Source organism: Rhincodon typus, chromosome 3, assembly GCF_021869965.1.
Source record: "Rhincodon typus isolate 14 chromosome 3, sRhiTyp1.1, whole genome shotgun sequence".
Lineage (NCBI taxonomy): Eukaryota > Metazoa > Chordata > Chondrichthyes > Orectolobiformes > Rhincodontidae > Rhincodon > Rhincodon typus.
The window spans coordinates 60,002,816-60,023,294 of NC_063334.1; the positions used below are offsets into that span (position 1 = coordinate 60,002,816).

General features: G+C 38.7%; 1 protein-coding gene and 1 long non-coding RNA gene across 2 annotated transcripts in view; both read right to left on the bottom strand.

Annotated features, from left to right (window-relative positions):
- Positions 1-13,899: 13,899 nt before the first annotated feature.
- foxb2 (forkhead box B2) lies at positions 13,900-17,688 on the bottom strand. Its single transcript, XM_048595019.1, has one exon. The coding sequence runs from the start codon at positions 16,330-16,332 to the stop codon at positions 15,370-15,372; it is 963 nt and encodes a 320-aa protein (XP_048450976.1). The 5' UTR covers positions 16,333-17,688; the 3' UTR covers positions 13,900-15,369.
- A 374-nt stretch (positions 17,689-18,062) lies between these two features.
- LOC125482784 overlaps positions 18,063-20,479 on the bottom strand; it is a 46,202-nt gene continuing 43,785 nt past the window's right edge. Inside the window, exon 3 of the long non-coding RNA XR_007261756.1 lies at positions 18,063-18,996. This is a non-coding gene — a long non-coding RNA (uncharacterized LOC125482784). The remainder of the gene's footprint in view (positions 18,997-20,479) is intronic.

Sequence of the window (20,479 nt, forward strand, 5' to 3'; positions counted from 1 at the left end):
TGCGGAATGCAGACACCACATATCTAATTCCTGGATTCGAATAAAGGTCATAGAATTTCTTTCTAAAGATCCTGGGCTCTGTATTGGTAGACCGTTGTTGAATCCTCTTTTCCCCTCTTTGAGCAGTTTGAACGCCCCTGAATCACTGCTACACATTCTCACAGTTAAAGTAGAACACGACATGAAAGCCAAGGATTTCACCAAATTCGGCACCACCCCATGTAGATTTTAATCACATTAAATAGTGTACAAACCTCAAGCCATTCTATGACCTCAAAAGATAGGAAGCAATCAGTAATTAATCTGAAAGTTGTTGATTGTCTTAGATGTGAATGGTGGTATGGCCCTTCTTGTTGCTTAGTGTTGTCAAGGCAGTGCATGAGCTGAGGCATTGAGTTTCAAATGGCACTGAAAGGCGTCAAAGCAATGTTATGGGTTGACTGATACCACAATCAACCAATCTGTATACTTTTGCCACCCATTTGCATCAACTGTGCTTACAACCTGCCCAAAAGGATTTCCTGCAGCAGAAATGTGCATCAACAACTTTGAACATGAAAAAGGCAACTGTAATGTCAGGAATACAGGCACTACATAACTCAGTACAGGAACCAGATAAAAATTTCAATTAATAGTCAAGCAGATTCAATGGAGCCTATTTTGCTGCCTTTGTGAAACATGTTGGTGTTGCTGCTGATTGAAGATTTATAAACCTTGGCCCAAAGCAGCTGATCTCATCCAACAAGGCAGAGCAGCATTTATTAATGCAGATAGTTTCTTACAGTAATTTGCTTAGAATCTCCTGCAAGAGTGCTGAGTTCATGAATTTCTTGGGAGAGTGTGACAGGATTTTACATTTAAAATTTTGCAAGAAGGCAGCAAAAGGGTAAAATTAAATGGGGACATGCTAGAAAGTCTGTATCATCATTCAAATAATGAGTCTGGAGAAATAAACATCCAGTTTTTCATTTAATTTTTTAATTCACTCTCACAATATGGACATCATTGGTGGGCCAGCATTTATTGCCCATCCCTAATTGTCCTTGAGAAAGTGGTGGTGTGCTGCAATTCATTTGGAATAGAGATAGGCCTACAATGCTGCTAGCGAGGGAGTTCCTGGATTTTGACACAGTGACAGTGAAGGAACAGCGATGTATTTCCAAGTCAGGATGGTAAGTGGTTTGAAGGAGAACTCCAATTATGTGGTGAGGGCAATATAAATTCCAATAAATTAGTCATTCAGGCAAGAAAACTATGACAAACCTGTTTGAGACCCTGGTTTGGCTTTAATTGCACAATTGTGTCCAGCTTTGTGTACCATACCTTAGAAAGAACGTAAAGACAATAGAGAGGTTGCAGAATAGATGAATGTAAATGGTTTTTGGGGCTAAACAGCTTCAGTTACCTGGATCGTTTGGAGAAGATTGGCTGGTCTTCTTGGAGAAAAGAAGATTAAGAGAATTGTTTGAGGCATTCAACATCATGAGGTTCTGGGCAGAGTAGAAAGGAGATACTGTTCCCATTGTTCGAAGGATCAGAAAACAATGATTTAAGGTGATCTCCCAAACTCAATCAAATTTATGAGACACGATTTTCCTCGCACCCAACCATGTGGACTATCCCTAATCAATTTTTGCCCCTGTAAATGTCCATAAATCCTATCTTTTAAAATCACCTCCAACAATTTACCTGCAACTGAAGTCAGACATACAGGTCTATAGTTCCCCAGTTTCTGCTTACAACCTTTCTTAAACAAAGGTACAACATTAGCCACCCTCCAGTCATCAGGCACCTCACCCATAATTATAGATGATGCAAATATTTCTGCAAGGGGTCTCACAATTTTCTCCTTTACTTCCCACAATGTGGAGATGCCAGTGTTGGACTGGGGTGAATAAAGTCAGAAGTCACATGACATCAGGTTATTGTCCAACAGGTTTATTTGAAATCACCAGCTTTCAGGGTGCTGCTCCTTCATCAGGTGAAGTGGAGGGAGCACACAGGCACAGAATTTAGAGGCAGAGAGATAATGGCAGGATAATTCCAGGTAATTAGGCATGTCAACAGATAAAACCAAATAGTGTGAGTGGAGTGTCAATAGACTGAATAACAAGTCCTTGCAGGTGAATGAAAGTGTCAAACCATGTGAGTAAAGTGTCAACAGTTGAATAACGAGTGAAGAGATAACCTATGAACTGATTAATTAAGGCAGAGATATAATTACAAATAATCAAAAATAAGGTGGTGCTGGAGACAAAACAAGTGGTTGGATTAGAGTCACATAACAAGGGTCTAACCAAAGTAACAAGTAATCAAAAATTGTACAAACTAATTAAGGTAGAGAGAAAATAACAATAATCAAGGAAATGGTGTCAAAACAGAATAGTAAGGAAGATTTTACAAATACAGAACAGTATGGTTGGGTTACATGAAGCGCAACATGGACCCAAGATCATGGCTGAGGCCATCCTCATGAGTATGGTAGTTGGCTATCAGTTTCTGCTCAGCGATTCTGCATTGTTGTGTATCTTGAAGGCTGCCTTGGAAGATGCTTACTGAAAACTGGAGGCTTAATGTCTTAAAGTGTTCCATCACCAGGAGGAAACACTCCTGATTGGCAATTGTTGCGTGGTGCCCATTCATTCATTCTCATAGCATCTGCATGGCCTTGCTGATATATCATATCTCTAGGCATCCTTTCCTGCAGCATATGAGCATTGGCCGAGTCGCATGAGTATTTACCGTATACCTAGTGGGTAGTGTTCTCATGTGTGATGGTTGTATCCATGTCGATGATCTTACATATCTTGCAGAGTTTGCTGTGGCAGGGCTGTGTGGTGTTGTGGTCGCTGTTCTCCTGAAGGAAGCTCCCACAGTGCTCTGAGATACATTGGATCAGGTCTTTTATATTCACTAGGGCCTCCAGAACTTGCTCCTCTGTAATGTGAACTGTTTCTAAAACATCAAAATTTATTTCTTTGCATTCTCTAGTCTCCATTTCTTTCTCCATAGTAAAAATGGATGCAAAATATTCATTAAGTGTCTCTCCCATCTCCTGGGGTTCAACACAAAGACAACCTCCCTGACCTTTAAGGGGCCCTACCCTCTGTCTAGTTACCCTTTTACGCTTAATGTATTTGTACAATCTCTTTGGATTATCTTTAGCCTTATTTGCCAAGACTATCTCATATCCCCTTTTTGCCTTCCTGATTTCCCTCTTAAGAATGCCCCTAAACTCTTTATATTGATTAACAGATTCATTTGAACCTAATTTATATCTAATACGAGATTGTCTTTTATGCTTGACTAGGACCTCATCTATTGTTCCTTAATCTTACCAGCCTTACCCTTCACTCTAACAGGAACATAATGCCTCTGAAAACATTTGATAAATTCTTCATCATCCAGACTTTTAACACTGATGGTAGGGCCTTGGGTAGTGTTGTAGGGACCTAGGGATTCAGATACATAACTCTTTGAAGTTTGTGTCACATATAGACAGGGTGGTTAAAAAGGTATTTGGCACACTTGCCTTCATTGCTCAGTCTTTGAGTACTGGAGTTGAGAAGTCATATTGAGGTTGTACAAGACATTGGTGAGGCCTCTTCTGGAATACTGTGGCCACTTCTGGTCACCCAATTATAGGAAGGATATTATTAAGCTGGAGAGGGTTCAGAAGAGAATTACCAGGATGTTGCTGGGTATGGAAGGTTTGAGTTATAAAGAAAGGCAGGATAGGTTGGAACTTTTTTCACTGAAGTGTAGGAGATTGAGAGGCGACTTTCTGGAGGTTTACAAAATAATGAGGGGTACAGATAGAGTTAATGGTAGCTATCTTTTCCCTTAGGATGGAGCAGTTCAAGATGAGGGGGCTACATTTTTAACGTGAGAAGCGTGAAATTTAAAAAAGACATGAAGGGCAAATTTTTTACACAATAGGTGGTTCGCATGTGGAATTAACTTCCTGAGGAAGTGGTGGATGTGGGTACAATTACAATGTTTAAAAGACATTTGTTTAAGTACGTGAACAGGAAAGGTTTGGAGGGATATAGGCCAGGAGCAGGCAGGTGGGACTAATTTAGTTTGGGATTATGTTCGGCATGGACTGGTTGGACCGAAGGGTCTGTTTCAGTCCTGTATAACTATGAGTCTAAGTAACAATGACATGAGAAAAAACTTTTTTATGTAACAACTGGTTAGGATATGGAATGTGTCGCTGAGAGTTCAGTGGAGGCAGATTTACTTCCAGCTTTCAAAAGGGTAATAGATAATTGTCTGGAAAAATCAAATGAGTAGGCCTATGTTGAAAAGGTTGGGAGTCAAATGAAGGAAATTGCTCTTGCTGAGAAATGGCATGACATGACAGATCAAATGACCTCCTTCTTTCCTGCGTCCATTCCATGACTCTACATTGGTACTGGTAACTGTGATTGATAATTTTATCTGAGTAGTTGCATATTGTCTCAATTATATTAAGTGGAAAGTAGAGTTCAGACTACAACCAGATCAGCCATAATCCTCTTGAATGGTGGAGCAGACTCAAAGGGCTGAATGGCCTCCTCCTGCTCATAAGTCCTATGTTTCAATGTTCCTTTGTATACCTCATCCTCTAATTTTGTCCCACACTATTTTGAAGTTATAACCAAAAGCAAGTCTTCATCACTAATGGTCCCATACCATGCACTCCTTCAGCAACAGTCCAGAAAATGGCCTGTCCACTATTCCTGTTGATGGATCTACCCTACTGGCCCTAATTTCTACCAAAGACCCAGCTCATTCTTTCCTGCTAAGTTAATTAAAACTCCTAAATCTTTTTCAATCTCATCCTTATATATTTAAAAACCAATTACACAGTACACTTGTGTTCTATTTGCCTTTAACATGCTACATTTATCTGCATTAATTTTCATCTGTTCTTGTTTGTCCCACTTACATAAATTGAGCAATTCATTCTATAACATTTGTGCTGCCTCTTCCATTTCTGCAATCCCTCCTAATTTGCTTTTAGCTTCAAATATGACCATCCCACATTGAGCTTTGAATCCAGGTAATTTATGTCAGTTAGGATTGTAAGATAAAAACATTACTTTGCTATGATGGGGATGTAGGCATTGTACATAAATATTCATATAAATAAAATTCTATATTACTGTAATAACAGTGACAAAACCTTGCAACTGCTCTTCTCCTGCTTGTGTAATTTTCATCCAGGCACTGTGATCATCATCTGTTTCCAAAATGCTGGGTTTCTTTTTTATTCATTGTGACCCACCTACCCAACACCCGTTTGCATCCCTAAACCTTTGATTCAATAACCATTTTTGGCTGGTAACTATTATTCTTCTCTGAAGCAGCTTGGATTTGTTTTTCTCTGAGAAATGCTGTATAAATGCAAATTGTTGTTGTTAGTGATGGAAAGCTGATTCAAAAGCTTACAGTGGTAGGAATCCAATTGTAAATCCTAGAAATAAATAAGAAATTGGCAGGAGAATAAGGAAGTAGTGGTATTGAGCAAGAATTAAATAAATGCCATCCATACCATTTCTGATTTACTTCCCAATTGGAGTGGAAAAATTGTGCCTGATAAAACAACTAATGGTTTACAAAATGACATCAAAGCAATTGGGAAATGAGAGAATCAATGGTAGAGGAAGTTGAAAACAGATTAACATAAATTATTGCAAATTAGAAGAATTAGCAAAATATGAACTTTATGAATGGAGTCAAATTGTTAAGCACACAGTTGAAAGTGATTGAAGAAGATTAATAATAATTCTGTTGTGAATACTTGATGGAAGTAATCAACACCTGATCTGTCCAGTCATACTGCACAGCAATTGACACACTAAATGTAATGATCATGTGGTATTATTGTCAGCTGCTCCCATTCCAAAATTATACAGGGCTCTGGTCAGACCAACTTTGACATTGTTTCAAATTTAGCTCAAGAGTCACAAGCACAAGAGACAGTACAAAGATCCAACCGGCCAATGCCTTGTGGAAAAGAACTGCAGAATGGAAGAAATATGAATAATTTAAATTTTCATCATTGAAAGGAATCAATTAAGAAGTGACTACATTGATAAGATAGCAAATGATAAAGGTAAATCCAAATTATTATGTCAATTTAAACTATGATAGGATAAATTGCACTGGTGGTATTGATGAAAAGCAGATTTAGGGTGATAAGATATATTCCTTCACACAATAGATGATGAACAGCTTTAATGGACTTCTGAGAAGGGTGCAAGAAACAAATTTCTGAAAGGGTTTTAAGACAGGTGGAATTGTGACAGTATGCTTGTTTCATTTACCTTGTGACATGTGATTCTGTTTAACTAGTGATAAAAGTCCAAGTAGATACACAAGTTTCCATTTTGAACAATATATTCACTGTTCCCCTAATAGTTATATTTTCTTGAAGTTGGTTTGTACTTCCAAAAAAATCCACCCTAGCCTGTTAACTTCAGTTTAAATTGGTTAACGTCTCAAAAAGTCTTCTAAATTTATTGTGAAATGAATCTCATTGTTTGTTTTCAATCTGTAGGCAGTTTAATTTACATTACAAGTAACTCCAGAGCAGCAGGGAATTTCAACTGTTTTTTTTTGTAGACTGACTGATGGGAAGAATTGTTTTTAAAAGTACATCCTTAATTTAGACAAGGGGTGGATCTGTATCTCATTGATGATTCAATTCATTGGTGGAGAAGTTGGAAATTTTGAGACAATTAGAAGAAATGTGATTTTTCCCAGCAGTTTTTTGGTATAAGTAACAACGGTGAAACCTTTTCAGTTACATGAAGTTATTTCACCATTGTTAATTAAATAGAATTTTGTTTCCAAAGTGATGTCAACAGATAATATGTAGAAGCTTATGTACCTCTATTGATACTAAAATATATAACATTCACTATTAGTATGGAAATAGCAAAATTAACTTTACAGTTGATGTAGTTATTGAAAAGGTGCTAGTTTTATAATTCTTTTGCCTTAAAATTCAGACATGAAATAATCAACTTAGTTGTTGCATTATCTCGTGGTGCCTAATGATATAAGGCAGCTTTGCTAAGTCCATTGGTATGGTTATTTAATGGAGTCAATATGAAGCAAGGATTGCCCTTACCTACATTGAAAGATGTTGGTGCGTAGCAAACATTTGAGGGCAATCAACACCAACAATGCAAAAGACAAATATTTATTTGCATCTAATTTTCTTTGTTTATTGTCATATTGCAACATATAACCATTTTATTGAATTTCTTACAATTTTTGTATATTTATGTTTTTAATGATTGTTGCACAGTCAATGACTTAAGGGTTATCTTGTTTTTATAAATTAGAATCTCTGTCACAGTGTAACTGATTAGCATCAACCTTCAATTGGGTCAGGTGAATTGATACATTTGTTTGAATATTTAGACAATATTAGATAAAGAAAGACACATTTGCTTTCCTCCTTCACTCTCTTGACCTGGGCTTTTAACCTAACTGTAGTCATTACCTTCTGCCTCTCCAATTCATCTTTTTTTGCTCTCAGCTTAACACATTTCATGAAGCTCATAGTCATGAGACAATGGCGAACAAGTATGCAATCACAACACTGCTATTTCTTTCTCTCTAATAAATGCACAGATATAATCACACAGCCTCTTTGTTAAAAATATTATTAATTTTGACTCAATTATACTTTTAAAGATCATGTTTTTCAATATTATTTGAACAAAATTTAATTGAGCCATTCACTTCCTTGATCCTACTCTGCCATTCAATTAGATTATTTCTGCCTCAGCTCCATTTATCTGCCATTGTCACATATCTTTGTATACACTGTACTGACCCAATAAAAGTCGACCAATTTTAGTCTTGAAGATTTTAATTGACTCAGCATCATCAGCCTTTTGGAAGATTCTGTTTCATATCTCCATTTGGGTTTGTGTGAAAATGTGTTACCTTCATTCTAGGTCTAATTTTAAACCTATATTTTCTTGTTCTAAACCTGCCCCTTGGAGTAAATAATCTCTCTGCATCTATCCATTAATTATTTTAAACATGTTGATTTTTATTATACTGAATTCATGGCAATACATACCTTTATATAATGTATCCTCCCAACTTAACCCTTTAAGCTGTGATATTATTCTGGTTAATCTGTGCTGTAAACCTTCCAAAGCTAATACATTTTGCTAAACATTTGTGTCCAAAACTGAATGCAGAATTCCAAATGGGATCTGACCAAAGCTCTGTACAGCTGAAGTATCACTTCCTTCCTTTGGTAATAGGCATTGCAGATGCTAATAGTGAGCTTTCAATGAAAGACTCCCTTGCATGAAATGTATTACATTTGAGGGAATAAGTGTTGGTCGAATAAATAAAAGCTAAATCCTATGGATGCTGGTAATCTGAAATGAAACCAAAATGCTGGAAATACTGAGCATGTCTTACAGCATCTGTGGAGGGAGAAATAGTCAACTTTCCAGTTCCATATGACTTCTTCAGAGCTGAGATTGTAATTGGTGCCATTTTGAGAGGAAAGGGAATATTTCCTAATTATCTAGTTACGTGGAAAATAGTTTACATTAGTTATTGAGCTGAAGTTAGGGTCATATTGATAACACCAATACGGAAATGCCATTTGTCACAAATATTAATTACAAGAATATAAAAAGCCACTCTATTAGTAGAACATTTGTAAGTGATTATCAGTTGCTGCGGAACGGGGACTTTGTGACAAATTGCATGTATTCTGACAAGCGTATGGTCAATGAAAAAAAAACACATCATTTAACACCTTTATCCTGTGTGCAGAACATCAACATATTTTCAATTTGCTAGTTGGGTCGGACAAGCAAGCTCCTTCCGACAGATGATCAATTAATTTCCTTAGGTATGCTATCTTTTTGCTTAATATGAAGGGCCAGTCACAAAGTTCGTTATTAACTAAAAGACGAATAGTTAATAATGTATTAATATTTATTAAAATCTTGTCTACCGAATCAGGTATTTCAATTTCACAAATGAATAGTTCAGAAACGTTATCACATCAGTTCCAGGCAGCACGCGTCTACAGCTGGTTAATAATGTAAGCAGGTGAATTATTAACTGATCCGTGCACTTTACTTACACTTCTGTATAGATTTCCCTCCTAATTGCTCGTTACCGAGAAAGAATGAGCCGCGTCAATATTCAGGTTACTTTAGCTTTCAAATGGATAATTCATCGCGATTGTACAGTGCGGTGATGTATAACTTTCAGAATGTGACCACTTGCCTGTGATACAGGTGTGCTTGCTGTTTTAAAATCCTGATCACCTTTTGACGACTAATCGTCTCGCCATGAGGGCAGAGCCGCTTTTACCATTAGACTGGAACAGTGGTCCTTTTAGCCAGATACATGAGGTCGATAGTTCATTTTAGCTATGTGTTTGCTTCTCAGAGAAATGCAAAGTTCTATTCCTTTTTTGTAATGTATATTGAAATTGTAGTTACCATTAATATTCATAAATTGGGTACGTTTCTACTGACAGCCCCGTGTAATGCAAGTAACACTAATCATGTGCCTGTGACTGAGATCCTATAGTTTTATTTCTAAACTCAAACGGGAAGTATGCGTGTGACAATTTAGCAAATCAGTAACATGCGCATGCATATTTCAGCTCTCATGGCACCTTTGATACAGAATGCGAATTTGGCTCAAAGCTATAGTTGAAAATGAATATTTTCTCACAGGTCATTCTGGGTGTAAGGAAAATGAGAATGACAGCGTTGTAAATATTGCTAATATCACTGCAGACGGATTAAATCCATGTGAACTTCTACCGATATTGCAGGATGGTATCCAACCCATTTCAAACTGTACTCTACGTTTTAATGTTAGCGTTAAAAAAAAAGTTGGAAGGCTGACAAGTCCTATCAACTTCAACTACATTCATGGAATGTATGTATACTGTACAAGCAGGTTATGTTTTTAATGTTTTAGCGAATTGTTCACGGGGTTCGTTAATCAACACACCGTTAACATCGAAAACAAAACCCCAGAATCCTTTCAGTATAATTGATGATGCTTGCGTTATTGACTTTAATTGTTATTGTATGCAACGCTCATTTTCACTAATTGTACGAATAAATTCGTGCCTTTTCAATTCGTGATCTGGATTTGTACAAGTTAATACATAGTGTTAACATTATTGTGTTTTGCCAAACAGAACAAAAAAAAATCAAAAATATTTAAATTGACTTTGCATTTCTTTAATATTAACATCATTAAGTGATTGAACAGTTTGGGCAAGGGATTTTAAATAAATTTTGACGTTATATACATTCAAATTCCATTGAATTACCATACCTCAAGAATTGTTTGTCAGAGAATAGAAGAGTGAAAAGGACTTGTACTACCTTAGTCAATATGGACCATGTCTGAACAGGTCAAGATATTTTCGGTTGTAAGCAGAAAACTTTTTCTGGATTATTGAAATGCTGCGTTTTTACTTTAAAAGTAAAACTTACAATTAAAGAACAGATTTAGAGCAAAGTAGCAGCTGCATTTACACAAAATGCTTACATGGAAGGTGTAAGCTGCTAATAGGCAAGTGAGCTCAACGAGTCTAATATACCTTGCATATATTCTTCATACCATTCATGCCCCAAAAGTCTGTCTTCCCTTTATCTACTAATCCAACATAATTTTGAACATTGCAGCGCCTTGTTACGTGTCGCAGAGCTCTAACTATAGAGCTATTCCTACTTTTTGTTCCAAATCTCCAATATTTCATCGTTTGTGTTTTCTGTAATTCGACTCCATGACCACTGGAAACAATCTGTTTCTGCAAATCCTGTCTGATCCTTGCAAGGTGTGAAACATTTTGTCCAGCAGTCTAAGCAATTCTAACAACCCAATTCTACCTACTATTTTCAAGTTTTTGTTTTTGTATTCTTTCATTGTAGGTAATGAATCTGCGTTGTACTTTCACTAAAGCCTCAGTATTCCTACCAAAGTGTTGAAGCCATTACTGGAAAAAGGACCACAGAGAACTCTTAGTTTCTATAAACATTTTTAAACCATAATACGTGGTAGCAAGACCCGCATTTGTTATTGTTCCATAATTGTCCTTGAGAAGGTGATGGTGAGCCACTTTCTTGATATTGAAATGGATCTTAGGTCACTTCAGAAGGCAATTTAGAGTTAACCACATTGCTGTGGGACTGCATTCACGTACAACCATACAGCATGGAAACAAACCCTTCGGTGCAATCAGCCTATGCCGAACATAATCTCGAACTAAACCACTCCCACCCTCCTGTTCCTGGCCCATATCCGTTCAAACCTTTCCTATTCATGACGTATAGGTCAGACCGGGCAAGAACAGCAGATTTCCATCTGTAAAGGGCAATGGGAAATATCAGTAAGTTATTGAAGGGATTTAACCCACAGTTCAGTCGTTACTACGTGACCACTATTAGCTCATTTAGTCCAGAAAAAGTGAATTAAATACATTTAACTTCTCAAGTGCCAGAGTGAGATTTAAATTCTTCTATCCGCGTCATTTGCTCGGGTGTCGGAATTGTTTGCCAATTAACATCACCACGATGCTGTGGCTCCCTAATTGTTATCGGACTTGCCATGCAAATTATTGCTTTTGTTGCATGTGTTAAATAATACCTTAAAAAGAGACCAACAACATCCATGTTTCAATGGGTTTTAAGAATATCAGAACATTTATCAATGTTTACACTGGAGCCTTTTAAATATCTTTTAAGAAAATAAGTTTCCAACTGGATCAGTTAGTTATTTGAAAAATCAATATTTGATCAATGTGCCCTCCTACCGTCGACAATTTCTTTAATTATTGGAAAAGAATAAGCTACAAACCAGAACATTTTAGAGTTTTCGGTTGTTCAGGCATAATTATTCAGAGAAAAGCCAGGTCAATAATAACGTGACAGCTTAAGGGAAATTGTTTGCAAACAGTGATACCGGCTCATTCCCACCGGTTTGTATTAGCTGGCTGGAGCCAAATTTTAAAATTAGAGAGGCTTGAAAGCGAATTACTTTTGATGTCGCTATGCAGAAAAAAATCCGTTTAATATGACAGTTACATTATGATCTAATTGTCCACAATAAATCTCTTATTAGATGCTGCTTGTGTTCAATGTGTTACCATTGAAGGTTAAAGTACATGGTCTAGCAATTCTTAGAGGTACTTAAATCACGAAAATTAAAGCAATTAATTAATTTCAAGTGTTGATATCTTCACGACTTTATTACTTATCCTATTTTGTTTGGTTTGAAAATTGAATTCTGTTATACTGTATGTTCCCACAGCAGTTCGATGTTCGAAGGCTGAATATGATTCCAGTTTTACGCTACTCCAGCTGTGCACCAAAAATCAATAGAGTTTTAGAGTTTTGAACATCACGGGAAAAGGCCATTTGGCCCATCGTGTCCACGCCGGTCATTAAGCGTCTATCTAATTCTAATTTCACGTTCCAGCACTTAGCCTGCAGCCTTGTATGCTATGGCATTTCAAGTGCTCATCTAAAGACTTCCTGAACGTCAATCTGTTGTAAATCGCAGGAATGTGATTAAAAGTAAGAAAATTGCTTTAAATGTTGGAGATGTCAGTCTTCAGGGTCGTCAGAGATTTTGTTTCCCTTTATGGTCTGCAAACTGAGTAATGGTTTGGTATATCACGGTTTTTGATTACCGATGTCAGTGTATTGCACAATTGTATTTCCAAAATAAATGCAATTGCAGCAATATAGCACAACTGGTGAATCATGTTCCCGTCAGTTCAGTGAACGTTCACATCTCTTTGAGAAATGAAGCAAAAATGATACATGTGGGACCACCAGCAATGGCAACAGGTTAACGACACAGGCCTTTTTGTACGGTTTGGGGGAGGGGTGGGTGGATTCGCGTTCCTGTACGACACTCTTTTTGACTCTGGCTCGAAATAAAGAAAAAAAACAAACTCATCTAATTGAGCCGCCGCACGTTACCGAGTTTAATTTCGAAATGAACTAGTCACTATCCCTCCCGTCATCTCTCCAAAGAGTCTTTGGTTTACCCACTCCATCAGTTATTTTCCATGTTCTAAAACAAGAATGAGAAAATTGAAATAAAAGCAAAATAAATGTGAAAAATATCAGCTGCGTTTAAAATCCTGCGAATGTAAACAAGTAGGGAAGTTTGAAACTTCTGTCTAAACGGGAAAAGCTCCTCAAATCACTTTTTTTTACCAACAAAGGGTTAAATTTATATCAATTTTCGATCCCGTTACTCCCAATCCTTTCATAATAAAAGCGAACTCACCTCTTGTTCGCGGTTAAAGGTATCCCATTCAACGCATAATATTTCAAATGGAATCGTTTTAAAATAATTTGACCTTGTGCCCAATAGCACTTTCATCTGTTGAATTCGAAAACCGAAGAAAATACTCATATAAATTGCTGGAAGGCTGATGGTATTCCTCGGAGGCATCAGCTGCTGAAGCATTAGATGCTGTCATATAAATTATTGGACCGAGACCCGGATAGAACAAATACTTTAGCGATGGAAGAGAGGGCAACTCAAGCTCGGAAAGAAGGCACTAGTGTTCGGGAACACTTAGCTGGCCAGAAGTGTTCGACGAGTTTAGCAGAAGTGCAATTCTGGGCTTTTTCAGTCGCAGGCACAGTTTAAACCATAGTTCCATTAAAAATAAAGATAGTAAACACGTACTGGACGGGAAATATTTAATAACCTTTGTTTTCGATAAAAGCTCCTGTGTACAATATACACAACATATTCTGAACAATTATTCACAGATGAAATATTCCATACGAGTATATACAAAACGAACGAAAGTTAGAACCACCTTTCACGACAAATGTACTATACATCTATATTCACAATTCAGCAATTCCATTCACTTTGTTTGTTGCTCGTAAAGTGCTATGACATTGTCTGCTCGGTTTTGATCACACCATATTTAACATCACAATGAAACCAAACTACGTGCCAAAATAAAAGGCAAGAAGAAAATAAAGGACAAAACCTGAAAATTCTATCCATTACAAAGACAATGTGAAAAGCATTTCTCTCTCCCTCGCCAACTAAACTTGTGTAACTCTCAGGAGATATTGTCGCTCTTTTACCGCGCCTTGTGTTGTAAGCTAACTTGCGTTTGCCACGGAAACTATGAACAATTTCAGCTGCACTATGCACTCCAAATGATCGTAAGCCTAAAAGTCGCAGGAAGCAGGATTTTGATAAAGACACCCGCTTCTAATTTTGTCGGAATTCAAATGTGCATTCTGTTAAAATCTGAGCCCAGACATAACTTTCAAAATAACGATTATGAGATTTTTCTGTCAAAGATTTTTTTTTTGTTTTCCATCGATGTGTGTAAAGTAAATGTTACATAGTAATTAGGTCGAACAGTGAGCTCGAGTATTTAACAAATTCTGCGGCGTAATTCGGATTTTGTTTGAACGACGTTCAAAATCAGTCAGAATGCAGGTATCTAAAACTGAAGCAACTTATAGGAACTTGGTCACTGTCCTCATGTACTGTATGACGCGTTGAGAACATCTGTGTTAAAGCAAATTTAGAATATACTTAGAATCCTTAGAATATACTCAGATGTTTCTAGACCGCAAAATAGATCCACCAGCCCTTACTTGAGCGACTTGTGGAAGTCATAAAAAAGAAATCGTCGTGCTCTAAAAATGTTATCTGAGCTGTGAGACTGAGTTTTAAAGCTGCACTCCGTGCGGCCCTTCTGAAACTTCGTCGACTTACATAGTGCCACTTATTCCAGTTTCCAATAGTTCTTCTCATCTCAAACCTCATCAAATTCCCGCTGGAAGCTTTTATCCCCCCTCAACTCTTTAATCGCGAGCAAGTTTAGAAATCATTCTTTTGTTCCTGCTCGGGGGACCCATTCGATATTCAGGAATCCGCTTGTTTATTTTAAGCGCAGCTGCTGCTTAACAACATCTCGGGTTGGAAATCACCTGAAACTGCTGACCATCGCTATTATCTGATGAATTCTGAATATTACAAACCTACAAACACACAGAAGGATAAGGTGCACCTTTAATTACTCACAAATGATGTTTCTGCAATAATGATAAAATATATTTTTTTTCATATCCAGGCATTTTATTCCAGAAACATTCAACTTTCCATTTTAATTAGTATTTAGGTCACTGGTGACTTGTCTGCCGGAAGTAAACCCTCTTACCTATAAATGCTCTATTAAAACTTTTCCCTGATATCATGTTTAAATGAGAACAATTTATGAATCTTTAACGAGCCAAAACATTTTCTGCATAATTAACTTTTCACATTATCTTTAATCAATTCTTTCCCTGTTAAAACTGATGACCCTCAGGAATGGACGAGCACCGAGTGTAATGAGTTAGTTTTGCCCTCACTGGGGGCTGACCGAGTCTGATCTAGATGTAGGGAGGTTGAAGATGAAGACGGACAGATCTGAGTGGGACTGCCCGGCAGGGCTCCTGGCACAGGCATTGTGGAGATAGACGCCAGTGACACTGTAGGTTTGATGGGCACGGGGACGGCTGGCATAGTCTGCGTGCCCGGGTGACAGATTGTCTTCATGGGCACACCAAATGGGTTGTAATCTGGAGAAACTGGCATGGGGGCCATCGAGTCTATGACACCAACATGAGGCCACATGGATCCTACCATGTTGCTGAGTTGGCTGGGCACTGAGTAACCAAGGTGATGCATTACAGAGGCTAAAGGAAGTCCACTGGCCATCATGTTCTTATAGTCCCTTCCAATGATGTTCTCGATGGCGAACGGATGCTTAAATCCAGTTGACTGGGGCCCGTTGACTCCATAGGGCTGGAAATGGGGTATGCGTCCCATACCTGGGGCCGTCTCCGATGTGGCCAATCCCAACTTGGCTTGTTGTTGCTGTTGGTGGTGGTGGTGTTGTTGGAAATAATGGATCATTTGTGAGTTTTTGGCGGACAAGTGTTCAGACCGGTGCACCTTGAACCTCTTGCGGCGGCGGAGGAAGCTCCCATTCTCAAACATATCGCCACAGTCCGGGTGAAGAGCCCAGAAACTGCCTTTGCCGGGCTGGTCTGGTCTGCGGGGGATCTTGATGAAGCAGTCGTTAAAGGAGAGATTGTGGCGGAGAGAATTCTGCCAGCGCTGAGTGTTCTCTCGGTAATAGGGGAACCTGTCCATGATAAATTTGTAAATATCACTCAATGGCAGCATCTTCTCGGCAGAACTCTGGATAGCCATGGCAGTCAGCGAGATATACGAGTAAGGAGGCTTTTGATCACTGTAGGAATTTTTCCCCGGACGAGGCATTTTGTTAGGCTGCGAAAACCGAGAGGACAGCACCAAATTCACCGAAGCAGCTCGCCCGGAAAGCTAAGCAATAACTGTCGACGATCGAGCTGAATTGCCTGCCCAAGATTCCATAAAATCTCGGAATGCCAAGGCGCTGAACGAATTCCTGTGCTGCTAAACTGTGCTGTTGTAAATGCCAGAGTTGTAGATGCGGCTTTTTTTCCACCCCCCCAAAAAAAAGCTCCTTGCTGTCTTGCTCCGAGATAAAGAGGCCGGGCAGTGCACACTTGTGTTGTGTGAGCTAACGAGGCTTGTTGTGATCGCAGATGCAGGAGAGCCCTGCAGTTCCCTTCAGCGCTTTGTTGCTCTTCATTATCACATGACAATCGCTCAGGGACAAGAGGAGGGAGAGGCAGAGAGAGGGGGAAAAACTACACGATTCTAGTTCACTTACACCTATTTCGGAGGAGTGCTCGGCCAATAGAATATGCTTGTGTTCTGAACGCAGTGTGCGGTCCTGCTGAAATGTAGTGAAGCAGTGCAGAAACGAACGAGCAGGCAGCAGCGAGATCTGCTCCAGTCATTCAAGCTTAAACTTAAGGTTTAAAACTGACGGTTCTAAAAACTATCGCGTTGCAGCCGAAGAAAGGTTACACCAATATTAGCTCATAGTTCTTCTTAAAAGTGAGAAAAGGTCGTCTCCGGCTTCTTCAGTATCTACACTTCACCTGCTCAGCTCCCCGAGGGCAGGCTGCAGTTCGAACTGTTTGCAACTTAATTTGATCGGAGCCTGCAAATTCCATTCATGAACCCTGCACAGTTCGTACCACAGCTCATTTTTGCTGTGCCACGGATCGCCAGTTCCTCCCCAAATGAAGCTTAGATTCAAAGATCGACATTAAGTCCTTAAGTGTCATTAGTATCTGTCCATTCCGTGACCCATGTGAAAATGAGAATTTTTCGCTATGTTTAGGTTAGTTGCGATAACATGTATAAATTCTGCTGCCTGTACTTCGGGACGTTCTGTTTGATGATAGACATGTTTTTTTAAAAAAAGCTCTACTTCAACATTTTACTTTTTATTTGGATTTTCTGCACATAAGCCAGTTTAAAAACTAGCAGGATTGTACTCAGGTCTTCCACAATCAATAAACACAGAAAGAACAGGAATGAGAGAAACTGACCGAAAGAAGGAAATATATATGTGGGGAGATAGAAACGTGAAAGAGAATACAAAACAGATTTTCATTCAGGCTGGGAATTCAGAGATCTGCAGTATTTACTTTTGAAGTTTGTTTGAAATTCAAATAAGTCTCCGGCAGTATAACGCAGGAAGGAGGGCCAGGCAGCAGCTATCTCTGCTATAAAGAGGTCACAGATAATTATACTCCTCAAATAACCCATCTCGACTAATATGTCAAGATTTGAGTAATGTCATGTTGAAAGGTTTGTCTGTTTCTGTTACTCGTCCAGCGTGACGGCTTTCTTCAATGGACATGTTAACAATCCATCGAGCACAGACTGACGGACCAAATCAGAGGAAGCAATTGAGGCGGCTTCTCTTCAGTTGCATTTCCGCTCAGTTAGTGGTAAACGATATTGTCATACTAAACGACCACAGACATTTTAGATCCATATTAAACATGTTCAGCTGCAAAGTGAATTAATGCAAAAAAAAGCTCCAACTTTTCTTTTTGAAGTTGATCGTGTTAAAATCGACAACTGAAAGTACATTTGTTTGTCGCGCGTCATTTTAAAATAACAGGATATGGAGGCTAGAAATCTGTTCGCCAGGATTCTGACACTAGGGCAGTTAAATGAGCCGTACAGGTCCAGCCATGAAATCCGTTCAAACGTTATAATCTTCCACGGAATCGTTTTGTAACTTTGGGTGAGGAGGAAATATTAAACAAGTGACGCCGGAGTAGGTTTTTTTTTACTGCCTGTTTGAATAAGGGTCAGCAGTAGGTAACAGAGACAGCGACGTGAAACATTGATCTAAATAAAACCTCGAGGCGATAGATCCCAGAGAGACGGGGGGAGAGAGAGAGAGAGAGAGAGAGTTCCTGGAGTGGTTTTTCACATATAGTCTTATTCCTGCTAAATCGCGGGACTGAATCACGAAGCTCTAAGGAATCCCAATTCCCAGGTTCTGAGCTGTAGCTGTGCCGCACGTAAACTAGACTGGAACAACAGTGTGTGTGTTACACTGCAGTGAGGGGAAAGTGATCAAGAAACAGCAAGTTGGATCAGAACAGTTGCATCTACTAAACAAGAAATATAGAGATCGTTATCATTAGCTGGAATCGGGAAGTAAATCAGTTTTCGAGGTCAGGAGCTCAATCTGGTTTGCGAATTTTTCATAGATAATTCACAATTTAACGCGGTGTAACTGTCCCCCGACGCCTGCTAAACTGTTCGCGCTACATTTCTCGGTGAAATTCAGCTGGCCGTCCTATTAGCCGCAAAAAGGTTTGGGATATGGAAAGGTGGTATTTTGGCAAATCCAAACTCACCAATGGTCGAAGTTTATATAAACAGCAGGGCTCACTGCGGTTCCCTCCCGCTTCACCAGCAATACCCAAAACGAAATCCATTCTGAGCTGTTGGCTATGCAGGAAACGCACCCATCAGCCCAGGACTGTAAAACCAATGCAGCCTGAGTCCCAGAACATTCATAACCTGTAAACAGAAATTAAAAGCTGTAAAAAAATACATTCAAATCGCCGCAGCAGTTTAACAAAGAACCGCAAAATCAAACTAAAGGTCGAGATAGAAAGATACTGTAGTTCTGGATTCTGTGAGAGATATTAACCAATCGCACACCAGTCATTTCTCTTTTCAGTTACTACAGCGGTGAAACGTATGTTTCCAACATTTTCTGTTTTATTTCATGTTGATGTCTATTTTCCTGTAACCACAACAACAAAGGTGGCCGGGATCGAACGTGCCCTAACATTTATCAGTGCTACCTAAATGTCTCTCGATTATTGGTTGGCTTTGACATTTTACCAAGCAATCGGGAAAATATGTGTCTTGCAATCAGTCACTCAACCCTATACCCGGTCACATACAGATCCCTACAACCATACTTTCTTTGCTGGTAACTCCCCTGTCCTTTTTCACATTGTATTGTGTGCAGGTTGCTGTCTAGTTTTGGCTTGTCTTGCTCTCCACAGGTGGCACCTACTCTATTTCCTTTCACGAATATCTTGAGGCAATCATTAGTTGCCCTCCACACACCTCAAAACAATAAATATTCCATATGTAAGTCAGTCAGCTACAATAACCGGATGTCCCAAGGAATTTTACAAATTGCAAAATGGATTTTAAGAGATAATAAATCGAAACTGAGTGAAAGGGCCCGGGTTTGGGATTGGAGTCCGAGGACTGAAATATCACGATGAGATGTGTAGCTGGAAGATATAGATTTTAAAGTTAATACTGCAAGTATGAAAGCCATTGCCGAACTATATTTACGCAGTAATCTCTGGCCCTCCAGCTGATGGCCGGAATTGATTTACATTTCAAAGTTGTTGTCTCAAGTTCTGCACTGCAAGCAGAGTTCGATCTCAGATGAAAATGTAGACTGGACAGCAGTCTTACATTGCATTGTGAACCATTAACAGTACCACCAAGAGACAGTTACTGACCATTATCCTGCTTTCTACTACTTACTTTGGGTTCCAGAAACTTTGTCCCACACTTCATTACAACCTGATTTAAACATATGATACAATAGCTGTGTGTCTGAGTAGTTGTCTTTGACATAAAGTATTGGAGGGCATCAATATTTGTTACAGTCCTTCTCGGTTTTGACTGCTCCCCTCCCCCTCACACCAGTTTGGTGTCAGTCACAAATTTAGGAATCTTTTAAATTCCAAAATCAAAATCATGAATTTAATCTGTGAATAGCCATGGTGCCATTGCTGTGTCTTGTGGAAAACCACTTTCCTCTTCTGTTGCTCTGAATACTTAACCTTAAATCCCACTCTCAGCTTTAACCTTACAAGCAGCTAACAATTCATTCTACTACTTGCCCTGTCATTCCATATTCTCAAGCTTAATTCATTAATCCAATATGAGGCACCATGTTGAAGATTTCTTGAAAATCGAGGTAAATTACATCTAATGCCTTACTCTCTTTACTGCCTGTTTTTAATTA

Bases quoted from the DNA above. Each gene is read 5' to 3' on its own strand.
- foxb2 (XM_048595019.1), bottom strand. From the start codon at position 16,332: ATGCCTCGTCCGGGGAAAAATTCCTACAGTGATCAAAAGCCTCCTTAC.